General features: G+C 31.6%; 1 protein-coding gene across 1 annotated transcript; it reads left to right on the plus strand.

Annotated features, from left to right (window-relative positions):
• The first annotated feature begins 437 nt into the window (after nt 1-437).
• Nucleotides 438-25,617, plus strand: hephl1b (hephaestin-like 1b). The gene is made up of 20 exons (XM_087806865.1): nt 438-691; nt 2,075-2,319; nt 4,360-4,572; nt 4,631-4,837; nt 4,901-5,155; nt 6,503-6,671; nt 8,576-8,709; nt 8,779-8,910; nt 9,013-9,218; nt 10,092-10,227; nt 12,194-12,406; nt 16,182-16,392; nt 18,046-18,185; nt 18,253-18,378; nt 20,904-21,010; nt 21,073-21,298; nt 22,449-22,588; nt 22,650-22,803; nt 24,083-24,103; nt 25,387-25,617. The coding sequence occupies exons 1-20, from the start codon at nt 528-530 to the stop codon at nt 25,455-25,457; spliced, it is 3,270 nt and encodes a 1,089-aa protein (XP_087662991.1). The 5' UTR covers nt 438-527; the 3' UTR covers nt 25,458-25,617.

A 25,617-nucleotide genomic window follows, 5' to 3' on the forward strand; every position in this document is an offset into this window, starting at 1 on the left:
GAAACATGTGTCACATGCAATATATAAAATAATAAATAAAATATGATAAAACCCCCAAAAACCTAAGGAACATATTTAATAAATTGACATTAAAAAAGGAAAATGTATTGAAATGTATTTGGATTTTTTTTTTTAATGAATTAAATAATAAACACAATTTAAAAACACAACAAAACACGCAGGTCTTTCAACTTTTTAATTAATCATCTTTAATTTTAATTTCGACAGCGATTATAAAGAGTCTCTGAGCTCCTGAGTCAGCGATCAGACATAAGTGGCTTCATTTCATTTCCCTGCTGCAGGATTCGAACCTTTTTTTTTTTTCCCTCTGCAACAACAAGGCGGTTGTTATCATCACAGGGTGAGAGGGGGAGGTTCTCTCTCTCCCTCCCTGTCTCTCTCTCTCTCTCCCTCTCCCTGTGAAAAGCCCGACTGTCTCACCCTCCACACCAGTCTCTCACACAAGTCGTCTCACATTCACATCGGAAAAAAAAAAAAAAATCTCTGCAAGAAAATCTGCTCCGAGGATGTTCTGGTTCCTGCAGCTGCTGCTGCTGCAGGTTGTCGCTGGTGTTGCTCAAGGGCAGCGCGGCAGGGAGAGAGTTTACTATGTCGGTGTCATTGAGGAAAAATGGGATTATGCTCCGAGCAAGAAAAACCTGCTGACCTCGGTCAACATCGAGGATGACGAGTGAGTTCAATGAATTAAAAATAACAATAAATAATATTGTATTTATTTTATTTTGTCAATTTAAAAAAACTTTTATCGTTTTTAAAAAAAAAAAAAAAGTGTGTCATCGTGTCTGGATGTCATCGACCGTATGTCTAGACCTTTTTTTGTGTGTTATTGTTTGTTACAAACATGTGTATCCAGAACAGTGTGCATGCGTCATCAACAATGGACGTTAAATCTGATTTAATTTAATAAAGATTTCTTTAAACATTTTATATTAACTAATTTTACTTACCAATCTTTATAGTAGTTTAAATACGACTTAATATAAGTTTAATTCACGTTTATTGTTCAATGTAAATTAATACGTTAAATAACGTTAAATACATAATATGAATAGTAATAAAGTAAGCCTGCATGTATATATATTTTTAAAAGGATCAATACAACAAGGAATGTTAAAATATAGCTATAAATTATAAATAAATATGAAGGTTTCAAAATAAAAATTAAATACAAGTTTATTTTACTGACGCAAAGTGTATCAAAGTTGAATGAAAAACTCGTGAATTTCTTCTTATTCCGCACAAATGTCTGTGGTTGAAGTGAGTCAGAAATAAGGAATTGAGACGGTGCTGTTGAGCAACACTATTACACTTTGATCATGGGTTTAAAAAACATTTGACAACTTTTTCAAACAATCCTTCCATCTTTGCTACAATAAAGAATGCAGGGAATAAAAAAAAGAATGAATTAAAATAAAGTAATTGATGATAAGAAGGAATTTATTACTTTTTAATTAGTTTTTTATTCAGTATTCTGTGACTAAAGTAAAACAATGGAGTTGTGTAAAGCTCCAGCAGCATCCAAGGACATGTTTTATTGTGCAACACTGGAATTTCCTGACCTTGCCGGACATGAAGAGGGTTTTTCCTGCCGGAGTCGGATTTATCGTAATGTCACCTGGCAACAGGACAAACCACTGAGAGGAAAACATTTGACTGTTTTCACCACTTTCTCCTCAAATTCCACTTTTTTTTTTACTCCTTCAGTTTGGTTTCACTTTTCATTCGGGTTCCCATCCATGTGTTGTCAGACATCAGGAAAGTTGTGTAGTTACGTTTTTATTTTAAAGTGGTATTTACCGCAGCGGCGGGAAAACCATTTGTCTAAACACGTAATCGAAAGATACACAGAGAAGTTTAACAAAATACAAATTAATTAAACAACATTAAAGCTATAATTAAGGGGTTTTATAAACAAACTTTTGGATGTTCTGTCAAGTAAAAAATAAAAAAGGTCCTTGTAATAACAATACGATTTTGGAATGCTAATGCTAATGCTAATGCTAATGCTAATTATAATGCTAATGATGTTCAAAAATGTTTATTTTCTCCGCAGAAATGCTTCCGTGTTCCTTCAAAATGGACCGTATCGTATCGGCCGCGTCTACAAGAAGGCGATGTTCAGGGAGTTCACGGACGCCACCTTCAGAACCCGAGCGCCTCGCCCCGGCTGGCTGGGCTACCTGGGCCCGGTGCTGCGGGCCGAGGTCGACGACGTCATCGTGGTCCACATGAAGAACTTCGCCAGCAGGAACTACTCCATGCACCCTCATGGGGTTTTTTACGACAAAGATATGGAAGGTAAACTGTCGAAAAGCGCTATATAAATAAATATTACTTACTTACTTACTTACTTATTATGGTCTGTTATGTTTTAATTATTTTAAATTGTTAACAAAAGTTTAAATTCAAAAGCATAAACATGATGCTAAAATATCATAGTAGAAGATATTTCTATGATTAAAAGAATACAGTAGTTTAGAACGTATTTCAAAATGCTTTTATGAAAGTATAAAGTAAATTTTATAACATTTATTTAATATACATTTAAAATCAAATTATTAAAAAAAAAACACAGAAAAAAATAATGTGAAACTTTGTTTTTGTAAGTCAAAGACTAAAAGAGAAAATAGGAGTTGAAGTACAGTAAGAAAAAAGTTCAAAGTAAGTTGTCACTGAGTTTATTATTATTATACTTCGCAATATATGTGAAGTCAAGGGGGCCACAAATGGCCCTAGGACCACACTTTTAAAAAGAGGAAAATGAGATTTTTGTGTAGTTTTGTTTTCTCATTCTGTTTTTTGTCATTTATAACAAATACTGTAAACATTTTAAAAGTATCTTTACTATAAGAATATAAAGACAAAAAACAGGATCATTGACTGAATGAAAAGTCACATTTTACTAGACAATATTATTAAAAGTACAAATTTGTTGTTATAAGTATGAGTACTGATGCTTTAACTGACAAAATACCTCAAACTCTGAAGTGACTTTTGTTTTGTTCAACAAACTTGTTCTCACTTGTTTTGTTACTGCTCGGTTTTGCAACGTCTCTTTTCCAGATTCCGGGCAGAAGTGAGACTAAATATTTATTTTGTCATGAGCACGACTTTAACCTCTTCATGCAAAACTTCCCACTTTTGGTAAGAATACTTTGAAGAGTCCAGAGGTTATTCGTGATGTCACCATATTTGTTCAAATAATATTCCAACCACAAAAATATGGCAGTAAATAACAGTGCCATCGGAATATTTCCAATTTTTACATTTTTATTTAAATGTTTTTAAGGATTTATTTATTTTATAATTTAATTATTTTTTATATATATATTGAAAGGTTGAATTATTATGCTTTTTAATAACTTCATTTAAAAAAAAGGATTCTTTTAAACACAGTTTGATATTTTATCTCTAAAAAACCTAAAAAATACATGTTTTAAATGATATACTTTTTTATTTGTAACCTTTTAAATTCAGTAAAGAATCATTGTTGTCATGGTGCGACCAGACATTACCAAAAGAGCACCGAGCGACTCGACCGATCACATGACAGTCGGCGCTTCGCGTGATTGGCCGAGAGTTCGATCAATGTTTCGACATTTAAAAATTGTTAAACTAATCGGAGTTTAAGCCAATCGCGCGACGCGTAGATGATCAGGTGACGACGTAGACTCGCAAGATCGAGTAGCTCGGTACTCGTTTGGTATTGTCTGGTGGCACAATTATACCAACATTTTGTTATTGAATTTAAACGGCTGTAATGAAAAACAATTGAATATATACGATGTATTTTTAAATTATTGGATTTAGAATATCAAACTCTGTGTAAAAAAAATTAAAAAGTTAAAATATTAAACAAGCTATTAGATTAAAACTTTAATAATTTATTATTATATAGTTATTGAAAAAATATGTTTAAAAAAAAATAAAAAATTAAAGAACCTAATATACTAATAATGGAATTAAAATAATCAATAAAAAAATGCAACATATAACTATATAAATTATTTAATTAAATTATTTTAAAAAATATATTCAATGTTAAAAAAAATAACAATTGAATAAAAATATATATATATATATATATATATATATATATATATATATATTCACATATACTCATTATGAATACATCTATTATGTATGTTTTTTTAACATTTATATATTATTCAACAAAATAATGAAATCTTTCAAAGTTTCAACGTTTTGAATTGTTTAGTTAAAAAATAATAATTATTATTATTATTATTAAAATGAGGAAAAAGCCCGTCCAGAACCCCGTCCAGAACCCCGTCCAGAACCCCGTCCAGAACCCGGTCCGTTTGTGTTCCCCGGCAGGAGCTCTGTACCCGGACGGGACCCCGAAGAAGCTCAAACAGGACGACTCGGTTCCGCCGGGAGGATCCTACACGTACCGCTGGGAGGTCCGACCCGAGTACGCGCCCACCGGCGACGACGCCAACTGCCTGACGTGGGTCTACCACTCGCACCTGGACGCCCCGCGGGACATCTCCTCCGGACTCATCGGAGCGCTGCTCACCTGCAAGAAAGGTCCGGAAGAACTTCCTCGTTTTAAAACCCAAACCCAGTTTTTTTTTTTTTGCTACAGGTATTTTAAGGAAAGCTGGAGGTCAAACCGCGGTCCTGCCCGAGGGCGAGTCCGTCCGCACCGACGTGGACCAGGACGTCTTCCTGATGTTCAGCGTGGTGGACGAGAACATGAGCTGGTACCTGGAGGAGAACATCCAGAGCTACACCGATCAAGCCGGCGTGTTCACAGGAGACCCGGATTTTCAGGAGTCGAACCTCATGCACGGTAAAAAAAAATAAACAAATAAATCTGACTTTTAAACGTTTGGATAAACTTGTTTCTTCTCAGCCATCAACGGATACATGTACGGGAACCTGCCCGTCGTCCAGGTGTGCCGGGGCAGGACCGTGTCCTGGCATCTGTTCGGGATGGGCAACGAGGTGGACATCCACTCGGCGTACTTCCACGGGAACACGCTCCTGGACCGCGGGCACCGGACCGACGTCCTCAGCCTCTTCCCGGCCACGTTCGCCACCGCGGACATGATCCCCAGGACCGGCGGGAAGTGGTTGCTGAGCTGCCAGGTTAACGACCATTTGAAAGGTGGGCCGGCTTTGACCTTTGACCTCTGACTTGCTCTGGAATTTGGGTTTATTGAGTAGAATGTGTTGAGTTTTTTTGTCGGTGTCAGGATTTCATTTGTCATTTTGTGTCACGATTACAACACACTTTCTTGATTGTTTATTATTATAATCATTTTTCTTTATAGATGATTTATTACTTCATATACATCATATTAATACATAATTTATTTTTTTGATATTATTTTATAGTATGTTAATTTATATTTTCTACTCTAATATATTTACCTTTATTTCCGCATTGAATTAAAAGTCAAAGAATAATTTTATATTTGTGTTCATTTTAAAAGTAAATAAAATAGAGAAAAAGTTTCCCAAAAGTGGGGAAAACGTGTTAGAAAATGATAATAGTTTTAATAATTATAATTTGAAAAATAATTATAATAAAACAATGATTACAAAAAACAAAAAATAGCATTAAATTGTGATTATTAGACTTTTATTCATATTTTAACATTGAACGATTATAAATGTAATTATTGAAAAAATATATTTTAAAAAATTCAAAATGAAAAAACCTAATACACTAATAATGGAATTTAAATAATAAATAAAAGATAAATAAATTATTAAATTCAATTATTGAAAAAATATATTAAATGTTTAAAAAACAACAACAATTTAATAAAAATGTATGTATGCAAAATATATATACATATATATATATATATACATACATACATTTTTATAGTTTTATATATATATATATACATATATACTCATTATGAATACATGTATTATGTATGTAATGTGTATATAAATGTGAATTACTACTGAAATAAATCATGTATGAACATATATTTATTTTTAGTTTAATTGATTTTCATTTTACTTGCATTAACATTCCAACAATGATTGCCTTAAAAAATATATTATTATATATATATAAAATATATTTATTATATTTTGAATTAATTTAATTTATTTGCATTTATATTGAATTTCTCTTCCTTATTTTCGCATTATTTTTCTTCCATTAAATCTCTAGTTTATCTTTCTTTTTAAATGGCACCTCGGGCTCGTATTAAAACAGGTTATTTATTAACACGAAAGCTAACCTTGATCCATAATTTAAAGAAAATAAGTCGGTAAACATGAGATTCAATAATAAATCTGTCAGAGTCATGAGTTGGTTTTGTTCAAATATTCAAACAGACTCGAGATGCTCGTGAAAAGTTCAATGTTCATTTCCTCAAGTGTTTGATTATTTATTAACAGAAAATCATCGTCAGGTGATTTTTTTGACCTGCTGTGGAAATATATTTATGATTTTGAGGCGTGACTCTGCCCTGCTCTTGACCCTCTGTAGCCGGGATGCAGGCCTTTTATCAGGTGGACTCGTGTGATCAAGAGTCCAAGACCACATCACCGGCAGGAGCCGTCAGGACTTATTACCTGGCGGCGCAGAAAGTCTTGTGGGACTACGCTCCGTCCGGAAGAGATCTTATCAGCAACGTCTCTCTCACTGAACCCGGAAGGTGCGTGGAATTCTCACAGAGAAACATTTCTGCGCGACACGATACACAGTTAAAATATATACTTTAAAAGATCAAGACACATGAGACAAAGTCCCAGAAAATCAGGGAAAATCACAAAAAAAAGTGTCTTCAGATGTTTCTTTCCTCTGGTCCTGAAGTTCAGGAACCATCAGTAGATTCTGATCCACAGACCTCAGAGCCCGAGCTGGGGTGTAAGTCTGGATCAGAATCTACTGATGGAAGGTCTGATCATGAATAGGTCTGATAGTAAGAACCAGAATTTTAAAGTTGATCCTGAAAGAAACCGGAAGCCAGTGAAGAGTTTTAAGGATCGGAGAAATGTGAGTTCTTCTACTAGAGCAGGTCAGAATTCTCGCTGCAGAGTTTTGTATGAACTGCAGGCGAGACAGATCCTTCTTGTTTAGACACCAAAATAATACGTAAAATATAATAATGTTAGAATAATAAGTTAAATCATAGTCACACAACACAAGATAATTTTAAATAAACAAAAAACTTTATTTAACCCACTCATTAGAAGAGTGAATAAAACAAATTTTATTTTTATTTTTGTTTTTTTCAAAGCCAGGATTCATGTTTAACCAATAAAGCGGATTCTTATGCTTTTTATTTAAAAAAAATAAAGTTATAAAATACACATGTGTTGACATGGACCAAAAGTATTAAGTAGTCAAAAATATGAATACTTTAATAATTTCTTATTTATTCCCTAATATGCAAGATATTCCTATTTTTAACTAAGAATTCAATGTTATTATGTTTTCTTCTTTCTCATATTATTTTTATTTATATTTTTCATTTTTTACTTATGTATATTTAACTTTATTGCTTAAAAAAAGATAAAACAATGCATACAATTTTACATTTAGAGGTTTCCATACAAATATTATGTAAAATAAGATAATACTTTATTCGTCCCACAGTGGGGGAAATTCATGCAGCATGAAATAATATTAATAATTTAAAACAATGAAACAAATAAATTAACAAAAGAGAGAAGGATTTATGAGACTATTTTAATTCATATTAAATATTTTAATATATATAAATATATATATATTTAAATAACTAAATTAAAATTATTAAACGTGTTTAAAATGAAGCAAATACAAAAATTAAATAAATAAAATCATAGTTTAATTGGTTTGCATGTAATGGATGTATGTAAAAAGGAATTCATTAAATAAAACATAAATTTCTCAATTTTCTGGATGTAAAGAAACAAGTGTTAAAGATCATAAACTCCTACTATTTTATTATAAATGTAATATATGCGTTTGAAAAATATAAACAAAGATTTAATTAACATTAAACAGGGGTTTCAAATTTTTTTTCCAACATGAAACCAAATGTTTTTCACAAAATCTTTAACTATATATAAAGGCAAATTAAAATTAAAAGGAAACAGAAGTAAAACTAAACTTTTGCAGTAACACTTTCTGGTCTGTGATGTGGTGCTGTGACGGATTCCTGCCACGAGATGGCGGTGTTCCTAATATTTGTTTGTTCTAAATCCTGTTTCCGGAAATGTCGCGATTTAAAATAAAAACATATATTTAATGAAAGACATCAGACTTTGGAGTCTGTTTGATACTGATTTCATTAAAAAAATATTAACGCAGGTCAATTTACGGTTTATTTATGTTTACTTTTATGTTATTTTGTATTATTATAATTTTAAAAAATTGGGCCACATGTTGTTTTTTAAGTTGTTACTCCTTGAGTTTGACTTTTATCATCTATGACGTCAGTGGAATTCTGAGGTCAGAACATTTTGTTCTTTTTAACCACGTAGATACTGTTACACTTATGGTTCTCTAAGTCAAAAACCACTTCATCCTCGACATGTTGTTTTCTAAACCTTGGCTCTGAAACTGTTTCAGTTCCTCTGAGGTGTTTTTCGGCACCGACGAGGGTAAGATCGGAGGACGATACTTTAAAGTCGTGTATAAGGAGTACACCGACGGGAGTTTCACCACCTTAAAAACACCTGTCGACGAGCATCTTGGGATATTAGGTACGTCTTCTGATACAAAAAACTCCGATACGAACCCAAATTAATTTTGTTTTGGTCTGGTTTGTCCAGGTCCGGTGCTGAGGGCAGAGGAAGGCGACACTTTGAGGGTGACGTTCATGAACAAGGCGGATAAAAACTACAGTATTCAGCCTCACGGACTCCACTTTGACAAACGCTTCCAGGGAAGCAACTATGAAGACGGTGAGAAACTGGATAAACTTTATGGATGTGAATGATTGTCTTGTTGGAGGTCTGCGCTCCCTGAGTGCTTTTCTCATTTTTTTTTTTTTTTTTGTGCGTCAGGAGTAGACAAGCCAGGCTCCAACGTTGCACCGGGACAAACCTTCACCTACTCCTGGCAGGTGTTGGAGGGTCCGTCGTCATCCGATGCTCCATGTATCCCCTACCTGTACTACTCTGCTACCCCACCAGACGTGGACACAAACTCCGGATTGATTGGACCTTTGCTTGTCTGTAAGAGAGGAGTCTTGACGGAAAACGGTCAAGAGGTCAGAAAACTTTATTTTATTTTATTTTATTTTATTTTATTTTATTTTATTTTATTTTATTTTATTTTATTTTATTTTATTTTATTTTATTTTATTTTTTCTCTATTTTATTTCATTTTATTATTGAATTATTAAAATGTTATATGCCTACTTTAATGTAATGTTTCTTCTTTTTATTTTATTTTTTTTGTTTCATTTTATTTTTTATTTTATTTTTTAATTTACTTAAATTTTCTTGGCTTTTCTTATTTATTTTTTATTTCATTATCTTATTTTATTTTTTTAATGTTATACGTCTACTTGAATGTAATGTTACTTATTTCTTATTTTAGTTTCTTATTAAATTATTAAAATGTTATCTGCCTACTTTAATGTAATGTTGCTTATTTTTCTTTTTCTTTTATTTCATTTATTTTTTATTTACTTACATTTTTTCGCCTTTTATTATTTATTTTATTTTGTATTTTATTATTTCATTTTTTAATGTTATACGTCTACTTGGATGTAATGTTGCTTATTTTTTTTTTTTTTTTTTTATTTACTTAAATTTTTTCGGATTTTATTATTTATTTTGTATTTTATTTTATTATTTCATTTTAAATGTGTTATATGCCTACTTGAATGTAATGTTGCTTATATTTTATTTTAATTTATTGTATTTTATTTATCTAATTTTATCACATAGGAATTTGATAAAAGGCCCAATCTATAGAGTTTCAAATAGTATTTCTGGCGCCCTCTAGGGCCACATTATATACTGTTAGTGCTGTAGGGGCTGTCAAGCCAAAATACAGTATAAAAAACTTTAACATACTTTTGGAAAACAGCGAAACAAGTGTTTATAAAGTGTTATTTTCTCTTGTCTTTCAACAGAAAGGCGTCGACAAAGAGTTCTTCCTTCTGTTTTCTGTCATGGATGAAAACATGAGTTGGTACTTGGATGAAAATATTCAACGTTTTAAAGGAAATACTGCAGCGGCCGACTTCGAAGAGAGCAACAAGATGCACGGTAGTAACCCAGCAGCTGAAGCTCAAAGATACATTTAAGAGTGAACTACAACTTTTGAATTTTCCAGAAGAAAATGCAGTGAAAATGCTGAATCTTTAAACTGAAATACTTGAAAGTATCAGTATTCCAAGTCAAAATCAGTGGAAACGTTTGAAATTATCGCATGAATGTTAAAAGACTGATTTGAAAACGTTGAAATAAAGTAAAAAAGGTTGAGAAGAAGAAAAAAAGGAAGAAGAATACGAAGAAAGGGAAGAAGAAAAAGTAGTAGAATTTGTAGAAGAAGTAGAACTAAATTCAGTACTGAGAACAGAGACAAGTGTTAGAACAACAAACAGAGTCAGAATCCAGATTTACCAGCAGCAAGGAGTGGAGACGCTTCTCACGGCTCGTCCCAAACCACTGATGTTTCTCACTCCTTGATGGCTTTTTATTCCATAGCTCAGAAGATTACAAACTTCAGACACAAACAGTTTGTTCTTTTTGCCAGCAAGAACCGATTATCTGTATGAGTCAGTGAACGCAGTTTTATCAGTTTGCATGTGAGATAAGCTTTTTGTGAGCTGCAGTAGTTATGATTATATGTTTATTGTGATAAGACTATAAAAGCAACATAAATACTTTTAACAGTAGACGTAGAAGTAGAAGAAGTAGAATTAGTAGAAGTAGATCAAATATTGGTAGAAAAAGTATAATTAGAATTAGTAGTAAAAGTAGTAGAAGTTGAACAAAAAATTGTAGTAAAAGTAGAATTATTAGAAAAAGCAGCAGTAGAATTAGTAGTAGAATAAGTAGTAATATAATTATAAGTATAAGTAAAAGTACAAGTATAAGTAGTAATATAATTAGTTTTATAAGTAGAATTAGTAGCCGATGTATTAGTAGACGTAGTAGTACAATTATAAGTAGTAATATAATTAGTAATATTAGTAGAATTAGTAGTAGAAGGAGTAGTAAAAGTAGAAGTAGTATTATTAGTAGTACAATTTTAAGTATAAGTAGTAGTAGAATTAGTGGTAAAGTAGTAGTATTAGTAGTAGTCAGTAGACAAAAGTGTTTTTAAAGGTGAATGAAGTTTATATGTGTGAGTAGATTAAAGTACCTGAAGGTCAAAGTGGAAGGAGTTGAACCATGAGTTGAAGAGTTTTATCATTCAAGTGAATGAGGTAAAAAAAAAGGGTAGAAAAAGAGGAATAGAAGAAAGAGTAGAAGAGACAAAAGAAAGATAGAACAAAGCCAGCATTTCAGGAATGAGCCGAATTGATAAAAGTTTGAACGGTTCAAATCGGATAAAATGTGTAGAAGGAGACGTGGAACAAAGTTTAGGTCAGTAGAGAAATAGTAGTAGATGTAGGAGTAAAAGTATAATTAGAATTAGTAGTAAAAGTAGAATTAGTGAAAGCCGTAGCAGAATTAGTAGTAGTAGAAGTAGGAGTAAAAGTACAAGTACAAGTAGAAGTAGTAGTAGAATTAGTTGTAGAAGTAGAATTAGTAGTAAAAGTTGTGGTAGTGAAATTAGTAGAGGAATTATAAGTAGAAGTTGAAGTAGTAGTAAAATAGTAGTAGAAGTATTATAATTATAGTTGTAATAGAATTAGTAGTATAAGTAGTAGTAAAAGAACAAGTATAAGTAGTAATATAATTAGTAATATAAGTAGAATTAGTAGTAGAAGTACTAATAGAATTAGTAATAAATGTAGAATTGGTAGTAAAAGTAGAAGTCCTATTATTAGTAGTAAAATTAGAAGTATAAGTAGTAGTAGCATTAGTATTAAAGTAGTAGTATTAGTAGTAGTAAGTAGACAAAAGCGTTTTTAAAGGTGAATGAAGTTTCTAGGTGTGAGTAAAGTTTGGGTCAGTAACGAAAAAGTGGATCAAACAATTCTAAGTATCAACAGTTTGACTCTCAGATACATGTTGACAAAAGTACGTAAACAAACAACTAACACGAGTATTCGTGCGACAGCCGTCAACGGCCTGATGTACGGGAACCTGCCCGGCCTGCACATGTGCCTGGACGACGAGGTGAGGTGGTACATCTTCGGCCTCGGCACGGAGACCGACATACACGGCGTCTACTTCGAGGGAAACACCTTCACCAGGCAGAGCAACACCAGGGACACGGTCAACGTCTTCCCTCACGTCGCCTCCGGCGTCGCCATGAGGCCGAGGAATCACGGTCAGTCGCGTAAACACGGACGTTAACATGCATCACTGTTGCGTAAACACACTCAAGAATGACGAGTGCTTTAGGAAATTCCAAGCTGAACAAATACAAGAACTCGTGAAGATAAGCAGAAGTACACGAGGGTAAGAGTTCGCGGCTTCCTGTCGATGGATGACGGCGTTCGTAACTTCCTCCTCGGCTAGAGGAAGACTAAAAATGAGATCCAGACGATGACTCAGGATGAGAGGATACATTTGATTCCAGCGGCTTTTAAAGCTGACGTTTGGACATATTTGACATATATTAAAAAAAAGTTAGCCGAGTATGACTGAGGACTAGAGGATACAGTGGACTCCAGAAGCTTTTAAAGCTGATGTTTGGACATATTTGACATATATTAAAAAAAAGTTACCCGAGTATGACTGAGGACGAGAGGATACAGTGGACTCCAGAAGCTTTTAAAACTGATGTTTGGACATATTTTGGTTTGAAAACAAATGAAAGTAGTTACGACTTCGTCAAGAGTCATGTGGTCTGTAAATACTACAACACCAGAGTCAAGTACTCCACAATACTACACATATATCCTTGTTACTACAGTATCACTATGTATCCTATCATTGACCCTGTATCGTGATACGTTTAGTAGAGTAGAGTCAAGTATCTTTGGACGTGTATGAAATTCTGTGGGATCCCGGGCAATGACTGAGGACGAGGGGATACAGTCGACTCCAGCCGAAAGTGATCGATTTAAGCTCAGAAAATGCTGATTTGAGAATATTGAAGAACAAAATGGCTGCACCATAGTTGATATATTCACAGCGAGATCCTGGCTGGTGACTGAGGACGAGAGGATACAGTGACTCCAGCAGCTTTTAAAGCGGATGTTTGGACATATTTTGTTTTAAATAACAAATGAAAACAGTTACGACTTCGTCAAGAGTCATGTGGTCTGTAAATTCTGCAACACCACAGTCAAGTACTGGACAATACTACACATACAGTATATCCTTGTTACTACACTATGATGATATATCGTATCATTGCCACTGTATCGCCAGTTTTTAGATGCTCTACATCCATGTAAGACAAAAACTCTCTTAGGAAATTACATTTAGGTCCAGGTTAAGAAACTTTAAACGCTAGAAATTAAAATATTCTAGCAATGACTGAGGACGAGAGGATACAGTGGACTCCAGCAGCTTTTAAAGTTGATGTTTAGACATATTTTGGTTTGAAAACAAATGAAAGCAGTTACGACTTCGTCAAGAGTCATGTGGTCTGTAAATTCTACAACACCAGAGTCAAGTACTCCACAATACTACACATATATCCTTGTTACTACAGTATCACTATGTATCCTATCATTGACCCTGTATCGTGATACGTTTAGTAGAGTAGAGTCAAGTATCTTTGGACGTGTATGAAATTCTGTGGGATCCCGGGCAATGACTGAGGACGAGGGGATACAGTCGACTCCAGCCGAAAGTGATCGATTTAAGCTCAGAAAATGCTGATTTGAGAATATTGAAGAACAAAATGGCTGCACCATAGTTGATATATTCACAGCGAGATCCTGGCTGGTGACTGAGGACGAGAGGATACAGTGACTCCAGCAGCTTTTAAAGCGGATGTTTGGACATATTTTCGTTTTTTTTTTTTAAATGAACAGTTACGACTTCGTCAAGAGTCATGTGGTCTGTAAATACTACAACACCAGAGTCAAGTACTGGACAATACTACACATATATCCTCGTTACTACACTATCATGATATATCGTATCATTGCCACTGTATCGCCAGATTCTAGATACTCTACATCCATATCAGACAAAAACTCTCAGAGGAAAATGCTTTCAGATCCAGGTTAAGAAACTTTAAACGCTAGAAATGAAAATATTCAAGCAATGACTGAGGACAAGAGGATACAGTGACTCCAGCAGCTTTTAAAGTTGATGTTTAGACATTTTGGTTTGAAAACAAATGAAAGCAGTTACGACTTCGTCAAGAGTCATGTGGTCTGTAAATACTACAACACCAGAGTCAAGTACTGGACAATACTACACATATATACTTGTTACTACAGTATCACAATATATCACAATAAATTGTATCATTTCCCTTTTACTGTGATGTGTATTGTATCACCAGATTGTTGCAAATACACACTTCTACAAATAACACAACATTAGTTTAAAAAGAGAGACATTTAGTTCATTTTAATTGTTGTTTTATATCACTGAGGATGAGAGGATACAGTGACTCCAGCCATTTTTAAAGCTGATGTTTGGACATATTTTGGTTTGAAAACAAATGAAAGCAGTTACAACTTTGTCAAGAGTCATGTGGTTTGTAAATTCTGCAACACCAGAGTCAAGTACTCCACAATACTACACATATATACTTGTTACTACAGTATCATGATATATCGTATCATTGCCACTGTATCGCCAGATTCTAGATACTCTACATCCATATAAGACAAAAACTCTCTGAGGAAAATACATTTAGATCCAGGTTAAGAAACTTTAAACGCTAGAAATTAAAATATTCTAGCAATGACTGAGGACGAGAGGATACAGTGACTCCAGCAGCTTTTAAAGCTGATGTTTAGACATATTTTGGTTTGAAAACAAATGAAAGCAGTTACGACTTCGTCAAGAGTCTTGTGGTCTGTAAATACTACAACACCAGAGTCAAGTACTCGACAATACTACACATATATACTTGTTACTACAGTATCACAATATATCACAATAAATTGTATCATTTCCCTTTTACTGTGATGTGTATTGTATCACCAGATTGTTGCAAATACACACTTCTACAAATAACACAACATTAGTGTAAAAAGAGAGACATTTAGTTCATTTTAATTGTTGTTTTATATCACTGAGGACAAGAGGATACAGTGACTCCAGCCATTTTTAAAGCTGATGTTTGGACATATTTTGGTTTGAAAACAAATGAAAGCAGTTACAACTTCGTCAAGAGTTATGTGGTTTGTAAATTCTGCAACACCAGAGTCAAGTACTCCACAATACTACACATATATCCTTGTTACTACAGTATCATGATATATCGTATCATTGCCACTGTATCGCCAGATTCTAGATACTCTACATCCATATAGGACAAAAACTCTCTGAGGAAAATACATATAGGTCCAGGTTAAGAAACTTTAAACGCTAGAAATGAAAATATTCGAGTAATGACTGAGAACAAGAGGATACAGTGACTCCAGCAGCTTTTAAAGCTGATGTTTGGACATATTTTGGTTTGAAAACAAATGAAAGCAGTTACGACTTTGTCAAGAGTCATGTGGTCTGTAAATACTACAACACCAGAGTCAAGTACTCGACAATACTACAAATATATACTTGTTACTACAGTATCACTATATATCCTATCGTTGACCCTGTATCGTTTAGTATCTACAGATTCTTGACGACACAGTAATTCAGTTTAGCCGAAAACAATTTCATCACTTTTATTTGGCTTAAACATGTCATTAATTGTATTTAGTATTTAATATATGTGTTTTTTAATTGAACCTTTGATGTATTTAGATATAATCTTTAAACTAAAAGAAGCCAATGTTGGCGAAAATATCAATAGTCTCTTCGTTGCAACATTATTATAAATATATTCAAGCGATTTATCAAAGTGAAGCCATATATGATTATTTTATTTATTCATTTTGTTTCGGCTTTAATTATTTATTTAATTTCCTACTTTACTTTATTGAATGTTGCTTATTTTCTCTTCGCTCAATGTTTTTTTCCAGGTGTGTTCGAGGTGAGCTGCAGGGTCACCGACCACTACGCCGGCGGGATGAGGCACCAGTACCGAGTGAACCCTTGCGGTCGAGTCAAGAGCAAAGTGTCGCCTCCTGGGAGAACCGTGGAGTATTTCATCAGCGCCGAGGAGGTGGAGTGGGATTACTCTCCCAGTCGCCAGTGGGAGCTGGAGAAGCATCACTCCACCGCCGAGGACAGGTGTGTGTTTCTCAGATGCTCTTGATCACACCTGTAGTACCACCAGTACAAGTAGAATTAGTAGTAGACGTAGTAGTAGTAGAAGTAGTAGTAAGAGTAAAAGTAGAAGTATTAAAATAAGTAGAATAGGTAGTAATAGTGAATCGTGAATTTCTCTAAGGAGATGAATAAAGTATCTATCTATCTATCTAAAAGTAGAAGTAGATGTAGTAGTAGTAGTAGAAGTAGAGGTAAGAGTAAAAGTATAGAATTAGTAGTAAAAGTATAAGTAGTAGTAGTAGTAGTAGTAGAGTTAGTAGTAGACGTAGTAGTAAAAGTATAAGAAGTAAAGAATTAGTAATATAAGTAGAATTAGTAGTAAAAGTAGAAGTAGTAGTAGTTGTAGTAGAGTTAGTAGTAGAAGTAGTAGTAAAAGTATAAGTAGTAATAGAATTAGTAATCTAAGTAGAATTAGTAGTAAAAGTATAAGTAGTAGTAGTAGTAGTAGTAGAGTTAGTAGTAGACGAAGTAGTAAAAGTATAAGTAGTAATAGAATTAGTAATATAAGTAGAATTAGTAGTAAAAGTAGAAGTAGTAGTAGTTGTAGTAGAGTTAGTAGTAGAAGTAGTAGTAAAAGTATAAGTAGTAATAGAATTAGTAATCTAAGTAGAATTAGTAGTAAAAGTAGAAGTAGTAGTAGTAGTAGTAGAGTTAGTAGTAGAAGTAGTAGTAAAAGTAGAAGTAGTAATAGAATTAGTAATATAAGTAGAATTCGTAGTAAAAGTAGAAGTAGTAGTAGTAGTAGTAGTAGAGTTAGTAGTATAAGTAGTAGTAAAAGTATAAGTAGTAAAATAATTAGTAATATAAGTAAAATTAGTAGTAAAATTAGAAGTAGTAGTAGTAGTAGTAGAGTTAGTAGTAGAAGTAGTAGTAAAAGTATTAGTAATATAAGTAGAATTAGTTGTAGAAGCAGTAGTATAATTAGTAGTAGAATAATTAGTAGTAGAAATAGAATTAGTAGTAGAAGTAGTAGTAGATGTAGGAGTAAAAGTATAATTAGAATTAGTAGTAAAAGTATAATTAGTGAAAGCAGTAGTAGAATTAGTAATAGAATAAGTAGTAGAATTAGCAGTAGTAGAAGTTGGAGTAAAAGTAGTAGTACAAATAGAAGTACTAGTAGAATTAGTTATAGTAGTAGAATTAGTAGTAAAAGTTGTGGTAGTAGAATTATAAGTAGAAGTTGAAGTAGTAGTAAAGTAATAGTACTATCAGGAAAATTAGTAATAGAAGTAGTAGTACCGAGTAAAAGTACTAATAGAATTAGTAATAGATGTAGAATTAGTAGTAAAAGTAGAAGTAGTATTATTAGTAGTAAAATTGGAAGTATAAGTAGTAGTAGAATTAGTAGTAAAGTAGTAGTATTAGTAGTAGTAAGTAGACAAAAGAGTTTTTAAAGGTGAATGAAGTTTCTAGGTGAGTACATAAATGTACCTGAAGGTCAAAGTGGAAGAAGTTGAAACATGAGTAGAAGAGTTTTATCATTCAAGTGAATGAGAGAATAAAAAGGTAGAAAAAGAAGAATAAAATAAAGAGTAGAAGAGTTTTATCATTCAAGTGAATGAGAGAATAAAAGGTAGAAAAAGAAGAATAAATCTCTCACCATTATGGTCTCAGTCCTGGAAACGTGTTCCTGGGGAGGCAGCAGAACAGGATCGGCTCGCGCTACAAGAAGGCGATCTACAGAGAATACACCGACAAGGACTTCACTCTGCAGAAGGAGCGGCCGTCCAGCCAGCAGCACCTGGGGATTCTGGGTAAATCTTCTCTTTGGAGATGAATGAGAGATGAAGTCGATGAATATTTGTCCTGCTGCACTTGAAGGTCCGCTGATCAAGGCTGAGGTCGGGGAGCAGATCAGAGTCACGTTCAGGAACAAAGCCAGTCGTCGGTTCAACATCGCGGCTCACGGTGTCGTGAACAGTGGAGCTCACATCCCCGTGGAGCCGGGTCGGTATCTTTTATCACTTCCTTAATATAAAATACATATTAGAACGGGTTCATCGTATCTTTTATCACTTCCTTAATATAAAATACATATTAGAACGGGTTCATCGGTATCTTTTATCACTTCCTTAATATAAAATACATATTAAAACGGGTTCATCGTATCTTTTATCACTTCCTTAATATAAAATACATATTAGAACGGGTTCATCGGTATCTTTTATCACTTCCTTAATACAAGATACATATTAGAACTGGTTCATCGTATCTTTTATCACTTCCTTAATATAAAATACATATTAAAACGGGTTCATCGTATCTTTTATCACTTCCTTAATATAAAATACATATTAGAACTGGTTCATCGTATCTTTTATCACTTCCTTAATATAAAATACATATTAGAACTGGTTCATCGTATCTTTTATCACTTCCTTAATATAAAATACATATTAGAACTGGTTCATCGTATCTTTTATCACTTCCTTAATATAAAATACATATTAGAACTGGTTCATCGTATCTTTTTTCACTTCCTTAATATAAAATACATATTAGAACTGGTTCATCGTATCTTTTATCACTTCCTTAATATAAAATACATATTAGAACTGGTTCATCGGTCACTTTTATCACTTCCTTAATATAAAATACATATTAGAACTGGTTCATCGTATCTTTTATCACTTCCTTAATATAAAATACATATTAGAACTGGTTCATCGTATCTTTTATCACTTCCTTAATATAAAATACATATTAGAACTGGTTCATCGTATCTTTTTTCACTTCCTTAATATAAGATACATATTAGAACTGGTTCATCGTATCTTTTATCACTTCCTTAATATAAAATACATATTAGAACTGGTTCATCGTATCTTTTATCACTTCCTTAATATAAAATACATATTAGAACTGGTTCATCGTATCTTTTTTCACTTCCTTAATATAAAATACATATTAGAACTGGTTCATCGGTCACTTTTATCACTTCCTTAATATAAAATACATACTAGAACTGGTTCATCTGTATCTTTTATCACTTCTCTAGTATAAAATACATATTAAAACGGGTTCATCTGGTTATTGGCGTCAATAACGTGAATTGAAATGTTATTTTGATGCAAATATACAGGAGGAAAATAACATTTTAATGTAAAAATGTTGGTATTTGTAGACAATAAAGATAATTAAATAAAAAAGAATATTAAAATAAAATGACAACAACAAGAGTATGGAGTTTATCAGTGCAAACAGAATATTTAATTTAACTTTTAAACCTTTTTTTGGGGGGTTAAAATGCTGTTGTTTAATATTAATCTTTTTTTTTTATTATTATAATTAAATTAAAGAGACATTATTTTTCAGTAATTTATATATGAAAATTTGTTTTCATTGAAAAATTTTAGTCTATCATTTCTATTTCGAAAATTATTATAATAATATAATGATTTTTTTTTCATTGAATTACTTACTTACTAAAAATATAAAAGCATATGAACATTTTCAAAATGAATGAATTGAAATTATTATTGGAATTGAATTTTTTTAATCTAGAAATAGATTCTTTAATAATAATGATAATTAAAACTTTAATATACACTTTTTTTAATTTTATTTAAGTATTTATAAAAATAACAAAAGAAACTAAACATGTTTTCATGCTCTTTGTTACGTGTCTGTCAAGTTCAACTAGTAGTTAATTAAATTAAATTAAAATGTGAGGAAATCACTTTATTTCCTATATTTTAAACATGAACTTTAACTCATTACAAATATGATTATTGTTGTTCAGTTTAATACATGGTTCATGGCAGGGATAAAGATTTATATTTACTATCAAGGAAAACATATTTAACTGGAAATATATCAGTTTAATCAGAATATTAAATGGTTTAATTCCACATTTCTTATGTTAATACTATGATCGCGCTGTCGGCCAATCATGTGTCACGCAGGCGATCACGTGATCGATCGAGTAGCTCGGTTCTCTTTTAATATTTGAATTTGAATTAAAAAAAAACACAAATGAAAAACGATTCACTTTGGAAAGTTTGTTTTTGAATTATTGGAATTGGAATATTAAACTCAATGTTTAAAATGAATAAAAAATACTTTTTTAAAGTATTTCATCTTTTAGATTCTATTATTAAGTACATTCATTATTAGATATATTATATAAATTGTATTAAACCTTTTTGTTTTTCCTTTAATTCAATTATTCAAATAAAACAAAATCCAACATTTCAATAAACAACTTTTTTTTATTATTATTATTATTTATTTAAATAAAATATTAAAAATATGAAATATGAAAGGAAACAATATAATATTTAAAAAATAAATAAAATGTTGATTATAGGTGTGATTGTGATTAAGGATATATATTTTAATTATTTAATTGTAAATACTCTTTTTGTTTTAAATAAAAAAGAACATTTAAAAACATATTATCAATATTTTCTCCATTATTGTTTGTTTTATTTTATATGTTTATTTAAGTGAATTAATTTTCACCTCCACAGGGAAGTTAATCGAGCTGACGTGGGAAGTTCCTCAGAGTTCTGGTCCCGGTTCCTCCGACCCGAACTGCATCTCTTACGCCTACTTCTCCAACGTGGACTTCATCAAGGTACCGAACACGAGACGCGGGTCATCGTTGTGTAGTTAAAAAAGTGTGTGTTTGTGTTTCAGGACCTCTACAGCGGACTGGTGGGGCCCCTGCTGGTCTGCAGGCCCGGCACCCTGAGGGGTCAAGGGTCGGACCGGAGGCGCGTCGACGTGGAGAAGGAGTTCGCTCTTCTGTTCATGGTCCATGACGAAAACCAGTCCTGGTACCTGGAGGAGAACATCAGGACCTACATCGGGACTCAAGCCTTTGAGCAGGACGAGGACTTCGAGGAGAGCAACATGATGCACGGTGAGGCGCTCTGCTGCCACCTGCAGGCGGAGTCTGGCGTTACTCGGTCCTACAGTATATTTTTCATGTTTAATTATTATTATTTTACGTTTAGCTTCTATTTCCAAGTATTTAACTGTTTTATGATTCATTTATTTCAATTATTTCTGCTTAGAAATGTTACATTTGTTGTTGTTTTTTATTACATTTTAAATATTCGAACCTTTTAAAAAAATAAGAATTTTTACACATAGAGTTTGATGATTTAATTCGAATAATTAACAAAAATAATACTTTATAGCCTTTTAAGTTCAATAAAAAAATGTTGGTGTATTAGAGAATAATCATCAGACAACATGGAAGTATATCAGTGTCATCAGAATATTTAATTTAACTTTTCACCTTTTTTTTTTCATTGAAATGTCATTGTTTAATTAAGATTATTTTATTGGATTAAAGGGAAATTATTTTTTCAATATTTAAATGCAAAAAAATGTATATGAAAAGGTTTAAAAAAAACATTTTATTGATAATTGAATTCAATCATTTATCTAAGTTTAAAAAAAAAATTGTATTTAATAAAATATATAATGTTTTAAGAATGAATGCATTTTTTAAAAGCATATGAACATTTTCAAAATGAATTAATTTAGATTATTTTTATTGTTATTATTAGAATTAAAATATCAAACTCTTTGTTTATTATGTTTTATTAATTAGGATTTTTTTTTAATGTAACTCAATGAATAATAACAATAATAATAATTCCACCTTTAATATAGAAATTATTAAGAAATATTTCTATATTGAAAAATTTAAATAATAATTCAATTTACAAAATGAAAATGTAATTATTTATTTTAAAAAATGTTTTCTTTTTGTTTGTTTTTTAATGAAAACATTCTTTCACAGATAAAGTTTAAAATTCTAATTCCAATAATTATTTTTAATATTCAATATAAATATGTTGGTGTGACATTTTATATTGAATTTAAAAGCCTTTTTTTTTTTTAGCAATTTTTATTATTATTGCAATTGAAATATCAAATGTGTTAAAATGTTTTATTAATTTTGTAAAATATAACACAATTATTCAATAATAATAATTCAACAAATAACTAACTAATTATCGACTTTAATCATTTAAAAAAAAAAACTTTTCTAAACTCAGGCATCAACGGTTGGCTCTACGGGAACCTGCGGGGCCTGGAGCTGACCCAGGGTCAGATGGTGGACTGGTATCTGCTGGGGATGGGGAACGAGGTGGACATGCACACGGTTCACTTCCACGCCGAGACCTTCACCTACAAGGTTCGAAACACAAACTTCTTGCCTCTCGATCGTTTCTCTGAAACCCTGGTGTCTCGTCCAGAACGACAGGATCCATCGAGCCGACGTCTTCGATCTGTTCCCGGGAACCTTTCAGACGGTGGAGATGAAGGCCGGGAATCCTGGGACGTGGCTTCTGCACTGTCACGTGACCGACCACATCCACGCCGGCATGGAGACGACCTTCACCATCAGAGGTCAAGGTTCATGATTTATTGTTTGTGACGTTAAACACACATGACTTCAGGTTTAACACATTTAATTGATGGTTTATAGTTGAAAATTGTTTGATTTCGGTGAAAATTGTTTGATTTCGGTGAAAATTGTTTGATTACAGTGAAAATTGTTTGATTATAGTTGAAAATTGTTTGATTATAGTTGAAAATTGTTTAATTTTAGTTGAAAATTGTTTGATTATAGTTGAAAAATGTTTGATTATAGTTGAAAATTGTTTAATTATAGTTGAAAATTTGTTTGATTATAGTTGAAAATTGTTTAATTATAGTTGAAAATTGTTTGATTATAGTTGAAAATTGTTTAATTATAGTTAAAAATTATTCGATTATAGTTGAAAATTGTTTAATTATAGTTGAAAATTGTTTGATTATAGTTGAAAATTGTTTAATTATAGTTAAAAATTATTCGATTATAGTTGAAAATTGTTTAATTATAGTTGAAAATTGTTTGATTATAGTTGAAAAATGTTTGATTATAGTTGAAAATTGTTTGATTATAGTTGAAAAATGTTTGATTATAGTTGAAAAATGTTTGATTATAGTTGAAAATTGTTTGATTATAGTTGAAAATTGTTTGATTAAAGTTGAAAATTGTTTGATTATAGTTGAAAAATGTTTGATTATAGTTGAAAATTGTTTGATTATAGTTGAAAATTGTTTGATTATAGTTGAAAATTGTTTGATTATAGTTGAAAATTGTTTGATTATAGTTGAAAAATGTTTGATTATAGTTGAAAAAAGTTTTGATTATAGTTGAAAATTGTTTGATTATAGTTGAAAATTGTTTGATTATAGTTGAAAAATGTTTGATTATAGTTGAAAAATGTTTGATTATAGTTGAAAATTGTTTGATTATAGTTGAAAAATGTTTGATTATAGTTGAAAATTGTTTGATTATAGTTGAAAATTGTTTGATTATAGTTGAAAAATGTTTGATTATAGTTGAAAAAAGTTTTGATTATAGTTGGAAATTGTTTGATTTAATAATACAAGTCTAAAATATCTGTGTGTATTTAAAGAATATATATTTTATTGTATTTCTGTTATTTACCGTCTTTAATCAACATTAATTTTTCACATTTACTTGTTTTTAAAGACAAATTATGTCATAAAATCATCTGAAATGAATTGAGTACTTTTAAAAATGTGTAAACCGGTTGAAAATTGTACGATCGTACGCGTGATTTATAATACATTTGTCAACACTTTTGAATTAATTTAATTTTAATTGTCTTTACAGATTCAAACAGTTCATCTCAAGGTAAGATTTCATCGTCAGCTCTAGTTTTTTACTAGTCATTCTCAGAGTTAAAGTAAGATAATAAGTTTAAAGACACAATATCTTTGATTATTCTGCGATTTTTTTTAATATGGATTATGCACAAAACTGTTAAACCACTAGAGGTACTAGAAAAAGTATATACTGTATATAAAAATATACTTAATTAAACATAGACGGAATCTATCGGAAAAAAATGATTATATAAGTTAATAATTCTATGGTTTGTTCAAAATGACAAAAAAAAAGTTAAAACTATTAAAAAATATATTAAGTTTGTAATTATAATTATAACATATTTTTAGAGTTCTTATTCCTGTGTAAAAAGTCCAACCAAAAACAAAAAAAGGCTTGTATTTAAACAAAATAAGCTGCTCTGATGCAGTAAGTCAAGCATATAGTTTAACATTCATTCACTTTATCTTAAAGTTAAATAAAGAAAAATCGTTGTTTTAACAGTTTTGTTTTATTTTACTTAAGTGTTGTGTTTAATATCCAACTATTGTGTAAAACAAATACACATTTTTAACAAAAACACCGTTTTTCTAATTGTTTGTTATGATTTATTTTATACTTATATACAATTAAATACAGTTTTGACCTTTTTTTTAAATCGAAATATTTAAAGGCTTGTGACGAGATAAAAAAAAAAGGCGCCAAAAATATCAATATTGATAAAAAATATTCATATGATGCTTAAATATTTAGAGGGAAATATATTATAGCTTAAAAAAACTTAAATGTCAAAAGCACCACTACATAAATAATTAAATAATAATTACTTTTTTTTTTAATAACTCAAATAATAAAAGTTTTAAAATATCAACTGCTTCTTTTGTGTACTTTTATATTTAACAAGGACACATTTTTTAATATAAAAATTGTGCCTGTAAAAGTCCTTTTAATGTTTATAAATAGTAAGTAAGTAAGTAATAGTTATTTGTAAAGCGCCTTGTTAGACCAGAAACTGGCAGCCAGTGAGGAGTTTTAAGGACCGGAGAAATGTAAATGTGAGTTCTTCTACTAGAGCAGCTCAGAATACTCACTCCTTCGCGTTTAGACAAATACATCAAATATTTAACTCATGATTTTACAAGTGGAGAAACCGATTGATCTTGTGAGTCAGAAAAGAAAAGAAAAATCATCTCAAATAAAAGACAAACGTCATGACAAAGCTTTTATTGTTGTGTTGAATGTTGTGTTACTGCTGTGTGTTTGTGTCTCACCTTCACGAAGGTCCAGATGTAACTTCTCGTGTTCCTCAGCTTTAAGAAGTGAGTCGAGGGAGGCGACGCTGCCGCTGCTGACGCTGCTGCTGATCTGCAAACTGCTCTGACACCGACTTCACCACTTTTTTTAAACACTGTTTAGATCTTTTGAGACGTTATTTGTGTGAGACTTGATGTCGTTTTCTGCACTTTTTTTTCTCCTCTATGTCCTGCTGCACCAAATACACGTTACAAATGTGCAATAAAATGTGTCAATGTGAAGATAAA

The sequence above is a fragment of the Callionymus lyra genome, chromosome 14 (assembly GCF_982586985.1).
Source record: "Callionymus lyra chromosome 14, fCalLyr1.hap1.1, whole genome shotgun sequence".
Taxonomy (NCBI): domain Eukaryota; kingdom Metazoa; phylum Chordata; class Actinopteri; order Syngnathiformes; family Callionymidae; genus Callionymus; species Callionymus lyra.